Source organism: Alosa pseudoharengus, unplaced genomic scaffold, assembly GCF_046254945.1.
Source record: "Alosa pseudoharengus isolate Yale_2024_CS ecotype anadromous, Long Island Sound unplaced genomic scaffold, YU_APseudo_1.1 YU_APseudo_1.1_scf_16, whole genome shotgun sequence".
NCBI lineage: Eukaryota > Metazoa > Chordata > Actinopteri > Clupeiformes > Clupeidae > Alosa > Alosa pseudoharengus.
In genome coordinates this window covers 6,615,975-6,625,974 of record NW_027468630.1, presented here as the reverse complement: position 1 = coordinate 6,625,974, position 10,000 = coordinate 6,615,975, and the positions used below count along the sequence as shown (strand labels likewise).

Genomic DNA, 10,000 nt, shown 5'->3' with positions numbered 1-10,000 from the left:
AGAAGGGTTGGTTGTGTAAGAGTTCTCCCCATAAAGCTCCCGCTGTAGTAGCAGACTTTACTAAATAAAGTAACTTTACTAAATCTCACGGGCCAGTGGAGAAGCTGTGGCCTCGTCTGGGCTTTGCTCTAGACGCGTGTGTGTGTGTGTGTGTGTGTGTGTGTGTGTGTGTGTCTACTGGTTTCTGCTTGGTCGGAGCTGCTGACAGTTTAAACCAGAGAATCCCTGATGTTTGGCCTTTCATTACTGCCTTAGATCAGCCCTGCCAAGTCCCAAACAACTCTCCTCCTCTCATTCCTGCTCTCCCTCACACCTGCAGCAGTAAATCCCCCCTACACACACACCTCACTCATGTGCTCAGTGATCTGTGTGTTCCCTATCCTATTCTGTCTGACATCCACACACACACACACAACAAACACTCTGTTACGGTCACTTTCAATATATCGCTCTCTGTAACACACACACACACACACACACACACACACACACACACACACACATATGCATAGACATATTTGCACACAAGCACACACTGTCAGTCTGTAGCTGTCCCTCTGTGTCTCTCTCGCTGATGCACACACTCATTCATGCAGAACTAACTGCTTTCATAGTAGAGCTGAGATGACTATTGATTTCCTGTGTGCCATCTGTCTCCTATTGCTTTTTCTGCTTTCTGCTGACTGTGAACCTGCTGGAAGAGACACCTCTCACATGGTGATGGGACACTTTAGACATGGCCTATGTTTGTGTTTGTGTGTGTGTGTGTGTGTGTGTGTGTGTGTGTGTGTGTGTGAGAGAAAGAGAGAGAGAGAGAGAGAGAATGTGTATATTCTGTATTCTGTGTCTTTGTGTTTGTGTGTGTTACAAAGTGTGTGTGTGTGTGTGTTTACGTTTGCATATGTGTGTGTGTTACAAAGTCTCTGTGTGCATGTGTCATGTGTGTGTGACTTATCTCTGCTGATCTTATAGACAGGAAGCTGTTAATGGTGGTGAGATGACTCTCAGGTCATCGCAGGGTCACCGTAAGCCAGAGCTGAGTCTTGAGCTGCGCTGCTTAACCCCTGCCTTAAAGCCTTCTGTGCTACATGTTACTGTGAGTCAAGGATCTTACAGTAAGACTCATATCCCAGAACATCAGAGCCTTAGGATACGGTGCCTGTCTGACTGAGGATATTTATGTTGGACAGATAGATAGATAGATAGATAGATAGATAGATAGATACTTTATTGATCCCCAAGGGGAAATTCTAAGAAAGAGAGAGAGCTTGTTTGTTTAAAAACAAGCAGACGTTGCCTTGAGACTCAAGTAGGAAATACGCCCTGCATTATGGAGCACTTGGATGCTCCTCTGTGCTGTGCAGATGTGGACAGATGTTAGGATGAGCTCTGTGTAGGCTCTCTTCCTGTACATGGGGTGCCGTCGCTACGTACCAGCTGTTATCAGTTTGCGTCAGTGTGGCAGGATAGCCAGCTGGAGTTGATCTGTACTTGAGAATGTGCTCCTGGTATAGTCACACACACACACATACACACACACACACAGATATTCACACACACACACACATGAAGATATTCATAAATACATCATTTCAAAAGTTCAGAGTGAACTATTAAATGTAAAGTGCAGTTATGTAAGTAAAACAAAATAAATACTGCTGGTTCAGCTGTGTGTGTTGTATGTATATGTGCATTTGCCTGCTTGTGTCTTTAATAAAGCACAAAGACCACTGAGCTCTCCAGGTGAAGGGTCAGGCCAGCCATGACTGTGGCCATAAGAATGATTCAACCTCTCACCTCTCCTGCAGGTCCCCTTGGGCCTGACCCTGCTTGCCATCCTCACTAAACAGACTCACACACACATACACACAAACACACACATACACACACACACACACACACACACACACACACACACACACATACATATGCACACGCGCACGCACACACACACACACACATACACAGACACACAAAAACACATACACACAGGTACACACACACACATGCACACACACACACACACAAACACACACACACAAACACACATACACATACACACACACACGCACACACACACACGCACACACACACTCACACACATATACACACACACACACACACCAACACTGGCCATCTATCATTTCCCCCTGACCATCTGCAGTGGGCCCTGCTCAGTCGGGGGTCAGTGTCCTGCCGTCGCCATTAACACATCACACTGGTGCAGATGTGCTGAAGCTCTCCGCTCTGCTCCACTCCTCTCCTCTCCTCTCCGCTCCTCTCCACTCCTCTCCTCTCTGCTTCCCTCCTCTCCTCTCCTCTCCTCTCCTCTCCACTCCTCTCCTCTCTGCTCCCCTACGCTCCTCTCCTCCCCTCTCTTCTGCTCCCCCTCCTCCCCTTTCCTCTCCTCTCCTCTCCACTCCTCTCCTCTCTGCTCCCCTACACTCCTCTCCTCCCCTCTCCTCCCCTCCTCTCCTCTCTCATCTCCTCTCCGCTCCCCTCCTCTCCTCTCCACTCCCTTCCTCTCTGCTTCCCTCCTACCCTGCTCTCTGCTCCCCTACGCTCCTCTCCTCTTCTCTGCTCCTCTCCTCTCTCCTCTCCTCTCCTCTCCGCTCCCCTCCTCTCCTGTCCCCTCTGTGCGGCTGGATCCAATATGGACGCCGGCCCTCCAAGCGGTGCTCTGGGCTGCCCTCAGAGTGAACCGGTGCGCTGGAGCTCTTGGAACCCACCGGGGTGCATTTGACAGTCCCCCCCCCGCGCTACGCTGTCCTCCGCTGCCGCAGCCCTGCGGTTCATAAAGGCTTATTTGATCAGCAGGGTCTGGGCACATCCCAGTTGCACATGCTGCTCACAGGCACTCATAACTCTTCCTCTCTTTCTCTCTTTCTCTCTCTCTCTCTCTCTCTCTCTCTCTCTCTCTCTCTCTCTCTGTGTCCCTCTGTCCTCTCTCTCTTTCTCTTCTGCTTAGTTGCTCTATCTTTCCCCTTCCCCTCTCCTGTTCTCTTTCTTCATCTGTTCTCTACTCTCTCTTTTCCCTTCACTCTCTCTCTCTCCCACACACACACACACACACACACACACACACACACACTGCCTTTCTTGGCTGACAGCGCTCGGCGTGTGCTGCAAAAGAAGTCCAGCAGTAGTCGATCAGCAGCTGTTGCTTTGAATGCGGTCGTCTGAAGCAGAGCACGGTGTGTCTGGAGAGCTGCAAGCTGCCATGCTGCACTTCTGATGAAGGGGCTTCTGCTCTGAAGAACAGACCTCTAGCGCTGGACCCCTGCTTTTGGACCAGGGGCTCATTACAAAGCTCTGAGTCTGACATACAGTAGCCTGTGTGGCCGGCCACAGAGGTCAGAGCTACCTCTCCTGTTGCAAGGTGCCTCACACACAAAACAGCTGGGGCTGCTACAGAACTGAACAATCACAGGAAAGGAGTATGACTCATGAGAATGATGCAGAGTTAAGCACTGCAGTGGCCATGGCGCTAGATTCAATAGGTTCCTGTATGTTTCAGCAACACTATTAGAATGCTTGTTTCTCATTATAACAGAATGTTTGGGATGTGCAGATGGCTGTTGTGCTGTCCTTGAGTAACGGCTCTATTTGGTTTGAAATGATCAGAATGTACACAATAGAGGAGGTATTTGAGGCAAAGAATGACATGATGACAGTGTGGTTTAACATGGGCACTATGCCATGCTATTGTGTTCTTTTAGTTTGGACTCATCCTTCAGTCTGAGAGAGGGACAAGAGAAGGTCTGGTAAAAATGGAAGAGAGACCACGAAAGCTTCTGAGTGAAGGCTATGAGTGTGAGAAGAAAATGTTAGCCTCGCATGAAGCTGTCATCATGCTCACTTATCATCATGCTCACTTAATAACTTGCCTCATCTTTATTTCCACAGAATAGACATAGTTGTAAAGTTGATGGCCAAAGACAAGCCTTCCATTAAAGGGTTTTTTATTCCAAATTCAAGTTGTCCTTTATGGAGACTACTGCAGACTAGATGTTGATTTTGAGAGCCGATCTTCATGGTTTGCATTAGTCTCCGACGTTTAACTTGTCATCTGGTGATTGGACTCAGGTTTGTGCTGTGGCTGCAGGAAAGAAGAGATATTACGCTGCTTTGAACAGTTAGGGACAAGTAGGTACAGTTTCATGCTCATTTTACTCGCACCCTTGTCACACAACACAGATGTGAAATCCCACCCTGTGGAAATGTAAAACCCACAGTAGACATGTGGAGAGGTTGGATGATGGGACACAGTTAGGATTTCTCCTTCTTTCTGTGCCTGTCATCAGCTCTCAAGGGTCTGTCAGACCTCCCATGTACTAGCCTGCCTTTATGAACAGGGCCAGGTGTGTGTGTGTGTGTGTGTGTGTGTTTTACAGTGCAGTAAACCCCCTGTCTAGTGGCGGGATCCATCAGAGGCTACTTGTGAATGTATAGTGTGTGTGTGTCTGTGTGGTGTCTGGAGGTTTGAAGGGTGGGAGTGCTTGACAGGGTGCCCTAAACTCTTATCTTAAAGGGCAAGGACCACCGGAGACTGTGTTTGTGTGACACGGAGTGAAAGGCATTCATCTTATTCGCACTGTTCGGGGTGGGGGGGGGGGGGGGGGGGGCACGGCCGTGACTCAGACTGCACCTAGAGAAGGGGTGGGGGGAGGGGTGGAGGTAAGGGGTGGGTGCCTGAACTAGGGGCATGTAGACACTATCCCTGTCAGAGCCATCTCTCTTGAAAGGAGAGAGGGAAAGAGAGAGAGGGAGAGAGAGAGAGAGAGAGCAGACAGAGAAGCGAGTGGCGGAGACGATGTGTTAGTGAGCCTGTAACACAGAGTGGAGTGTGGACATGCTTTAGTGTTAGATAGCAAGATGAAAGGCATATTTACGTGCAGCAGTGAGGCAGACTGGAGCAAGCATGGCTAAAATTATCCAGAGGGTCTTCTCACGCGCACGAGTCACGACTGCAGATCACTACCCCTCACGTCTAGGCGCCTGTCTGGATCTTCTGCTCCTGGGCGGGAGGTAGAGAGGGAGGATACCTGGACCTCTACCCGCCCCGAGAGGCACCCATCCTGGGCTGAGCATGCCCCAGCGAGGCGGGGTGCGTGCCCCAGCACGGGGCCACAGCAGGCTGTCCTGCGAGCACTACAAGACGGTAAGGGTCCCGCACGCTCTCGGCCGCAGTGCCCCAGCGCGGGAACACACTCGCAGGGAGAGAAGAAGAGGTGTGGTCTGGCTCAAAAATAGCCATGCTCTGGGGGACCTTTGGCAGACTCAGTTGCCAAAGTTTTGGGTGGGGTTGGGGGGGGCAATGCAGGAAGTGGGGGCTATTTTTGAGCCTAGTCAGCAGGTAGCCTGGGCTCTCTGGAGAGGATGAATAGGAGCATAGAGTCGATGCCAGTTCAGCTCATGTGAATCAGGTTCAAAAGATGGGGGGGGATAGGTGAGGGCAGGCCAGGCATTGGACGACTGTTTGTTTTGATCCTTTCAGGTTACGGATTATTACTCATCAGATCAATATTAGACTAGGCGTTATTTATAGGCTTTGCGTTTTCATAGGAACGCATACCCCTGGTATGCAGTAGTCCATTCATGCTGAATGTTTGTTGTGGTTGCCAAGGGCAATTGCTGTATGTAAGATAGCATGTCTTATTGCCACAGTGGTGCTACTGTTTGCTTTACCTGGATCTGCTTACACTTGGGTTCATTTGAGTATAATCGCCCTTCAAGTGCCCTGTTTTATAGAACGGCTTTCTTTCCATGGAGGCAGAGGGCACCTCCTCAGAGTAATCCAGTAGAACAGCTCGGGCTTTTGTTTCTGTGGGAACTTTGGAGTTTTGGGGCTTCTGTTTTTGACTTCTCTTTGTGAATGTGTGTGTGTGTGTGTGTGTATGTGTGTGTGTGTGTGTGTGTGTGTGCGCCTGGTGGTCATGGCAGCCTTTCATGAGACACCTTTGTTGGTGTTCCAACTTGCTGCCTTGTCAGCAGCAGGAGCAGCATTAAGTACTTGAGTGGGGGACTTTTTAAAACATACACACACAGATGCACAGGCAACACCTGTTCGGCAGTCATGAGTTGTCATGACCAACTCCAAAGACTTCCATCGACATCAAAGGCCTTGTTCTTACACCATCAGTGATTAGGCCTTAGCTGCAGAAAGCCCCCTCGGACAAAAGAAAGCGTGCGTCAGACCGCAGCAGTAAGTTTGCCTCCAGCGCTAACGCGCTAAGCTATGTGCCCTTTTCCTCCGAGAATAGTGTTTGAGCGCCTGCTGGTCGCTTGACAGATGACTCAGACATACACACAGCCGTGTAGTCTCTTGTTGTGGCATATTTCACCCAGTGTGTTTGGCTCGAGGGCACAGCGTTTGCACTCGGAGTGTGTGTGTGTGGGTGGATTTGAGCCTCTGCTGTGTCACCGTGTGTGTGTGTGTGTGTGTCACTCTGTGTGTGTGTGTGTGTGTGTGCTTGTTTGTTTGTGTGATGTGGAAGTGGTGCACTGCTCGACAGTTGACCTTCACGTCCCTCAACAGGATGCCGCTCCATTCTGGAACATTCCCTGCTGATGTGAATTGGTGAAAATATGAATCAGACCCCTGAATATGTGTGTGGCCCATTAGAGACAGAAAGCCACGTCATATTTCTGCTGATTCACAGTGTGTGTGTGTGTGTGTGTGTGTGTGTGTGTGTGTGTGTGTGTGTGTGTGTGTGAGATGTGGCCACACTCTTTACTGGTTAGACAGACAGGCAGACACACTCAGCGGGGAGTGTGTGAATGAGAGTCCCAGTCTGTTGGATGGAGCAGGGTCTCATTACATAGTAGGGAATGTACTGATCACTGTGTCCATTATACCCCTCCGAAAAAAAGCCCCCCCCCCCCCCACCCCCTCTCTCCCTGGATGGACCCCGTTCCAAACTGTGGCACAAGATGTCAAAGTCTCCATCGAGTGAGGTGGGTGGCGGTATGGTGGTCGTGGTTGGAGGTGGTTGCGAAGGGAGTTTGGGAATTTTGGATCGACATGAGATGGAAATTCTCCCGCATTTGATGACAAAAAGGCTCTGAGACACACCAGAAGAGTGTTGAGGCAATGGCGGCTTTTCCAGTTTCCATCACACACACGTACACACACACGTACACACACACGTACACACACACACACACACACACACACACACACACACACTGACACACACACACACACACTGCTGTGGAGAATTAGAGGTTTGAGGAGCTTTGCAGTGTACATATAGCTGCTGCTGCTGCTGTGGCTATTGATGGTACATGCTGTTGATGTTGCGGTTAAACTGCTTCATCGTCTCCCACTCCCAGGCCCATGGTGTAACTAAGCAGGGGGCTTTTGCGCTGTGTACAGGGTGAAAACCCACTGCTCCCGCGTTTGACAGCTCAAAGTCATCCATTAAAAGAGGGATCTCCCCCTCCTCCTCTTCCTCCTCCTCTTCCTCCTCCAAAACTTTGAGGTGGGGAGATTAGATTTCGTCAGTGTTGCACACAGCGAGCGTCTCTCTCTCTCTCTCTCTCTCTCTCTCTCTCTCTCTCTCTCTCTCTCTCTCTCTCTTTCTCTCTCTGCCTCAGGGGTTTTGCTGTCCGCAGACGTGATCTGCAAGCATGTGCGGCCGTGGGCTCCCAAACAGCTGTGCCACATCGTCTTTAGAAGTGTTTTCATCTCCTCATCACATCACGAGATGAAAAGTTCTGGGATGAATAAGGCGTTCCTTAAGATCTTCGTCACTCCAAGCCTATTGTATTGTCTTTAAATAAGGCTTGCTGAAGATTAGCTGCCTTTGACCTGTAATGAAATGTCACAATCCCCCCCCCCCCCTCTCAGTACCCTCTACCTCTGCCCCCCCCCCCTGCTCCCTGGAGGGGAGATGTGGGATGGCCGGGGTTTTGCTGTGGCTGTGATTGACAGCTGGGTTTTTCACCTGGTTTTTAATTACCTAGTCCTCAGTTTGACCCGCACGGAACTACTTCAAAGCCCATCTCCTCTGCCCTCTACTTCTACACCACTGGCCCCTGTTTTTTAGTGGTGTGAAGTTACCCTTCTTCTGTGTGTGTGTGTGTGTGTGTGTGTGTGTGTGTGTGTGTGTGTGTGTGTGTATGTGTATGTGTATGATCTGAGCTAAATACATGAAGAATGACTGCGTGTTTACACATGTGTGTGTGTACATAAATGTGTGAGTGAGTGAGTGAGTGAGTGAGTGTGTGTGTGTGTGTGTGTGTGTGTGTGTGTGTGTGTGTGTGTGTGTGTGTGTGTGTGTGTGTGTGTGTGTTTGATGTGCTGGGAGCCTGTGCACCTGTTGTTTGCTATCACCAGGGTGCTGTGATTCATGCACTGAGTAGAGTGTGGAAGTACCCGCAGGTCTGTTTTCACTAAAAACAGAGCAGTGAGCATCGTACTGCAGGGGAACACTGTGGGGCAAGTGTGTGTGTGTGTGTGTGTGTGTGTGTGTGTGTGTGTACACTTGGTCATGTGGGATTCATCATGACAAGACAAGGTTGATACAGAGATTTGTTTTAGCTGATAATTGTTAAAACAAGTGCTCAGTGTGTTTGGTTTGTGAGTGTGAGCTTCTGTGTGTTTGTAAGGGAGAGAACGAGGATTTAAGGAGACATGCTTACATTTTAGTGTGATGGCAAGCAGGCATGCATTTCTCAAATTCCACTAGCCTACAGTTGATGGAGGAAAACTATACAAATACTTTGTCATAAATTATCTCTTAACATGGTAACCCTTGTTAACCTGTTGAGCCAATGAGAGACATAACAAAAACTTTTTAACCCGTTGGCAGACATATTTTTTCATACCATTGCATTGCTCAAATTGACAACATTTTTGTAACATAATGGAGGGGTATGGTGATGTCATCGTTTGCTATCCTTGCCTTCGTGGCGTGCACGTAATCACTCATACATTATGGTTTTCTGTGGTCCCGCGTTCCCCTGGGGTGTCCGATGCATTGTGAGGGTACAGATCCTCACATTGAATCCTCTATGGGGACTCGCTCCGTTTTATTTACCGGCCTAATCTCCCCGGGATCGCATGCTGTGTCTGCGAGGTTTACACACACCCACCCCTCAACGTAATGAGATGCCTGAACTCTAGCGGGAGAGAGAAGCTGCTTTAAACGACCAATTATGAACGAAGCTATTCAGATTATTCAGACGCTTAATTCAAATCCCCCTCACCCTCCCTCTTATCCCCCAGTGAAGGGTCTTTTCTGGCCCTTGGCCGTGATGTCAGAGAGCGCCTCATTTGAGAATAAGCTCCGAGAGCGGCAGCCCTGAATACTTGAATTGTGCACAATGGGATTGAATTTGAATACCATGCCGATATGCCAGCCGGGGCTAACAAAAGGAAAGATGAACGCGTTCCGAATTTCCGCTCACCATTATGTTTTAAAAACGTTTATCAAATACACTGTTTTGTTTAGTGTGTTTCTTTAGCGTCTTGAAAAAAATATTGTTGTGGAAACTTCGTGAGGCACTTCGCTTTTGTTTATATTGTTTGGGTATTTGTCTGCGACTCGTCAAGGAGGCTAACATCCATCCTGCTCTGTGTTGCAACAGATTTACACGGATTGGGCGAACCACTACTTGGCGAAGTCGGGGCATAAGCGACTCATCAAAGATTTGCAGCAAGACGTGTCGGATGGAGTATTGCTTGCGGAAATTATTCAGGTTGTAGGTAAGGAGACAAGTTTGCTGTATACTTTGTACTTGTTTTTATATTTTCCAGCTCTTTTGAATTGTATATTCCACATATGACCAGAAAGATGACATTATTGGAAATAAATATAATTCAATTAAGTAAAGATCAAATGTCAATTTAATAGCCTATCTGTGGCATGATAATTGGCAATTTAAAATGTTAATTATCCATTGTATGGTAATGGAGTAATATTCCTCTAGTCTGTCCTTAATGACTTTAATTAATTTAAAAATTGTCCTAATTAATTAGGTGATAATACAACAT

General features: G+C 48.5%; 1 protein-coding gene across 1 annotated transcript in view; it reads left to right on the top strand.

Moving 5' to 3' along the window:
* Nucleotides 1-10,000, top strand: part of nav2a (neuron navigator 2a) — a 113,816-nt gene that overhangs the window by 18,394 nt on the left and 85,422 nt on the right. The window contains 1 exon segment of the mRNA XM_076286888.1: nucleotides 9,595-9,712. Within this exon segment, the coding sequence (XP_076143003.1) occupies nucleotides 9,595-9,712 (118 nt within the window).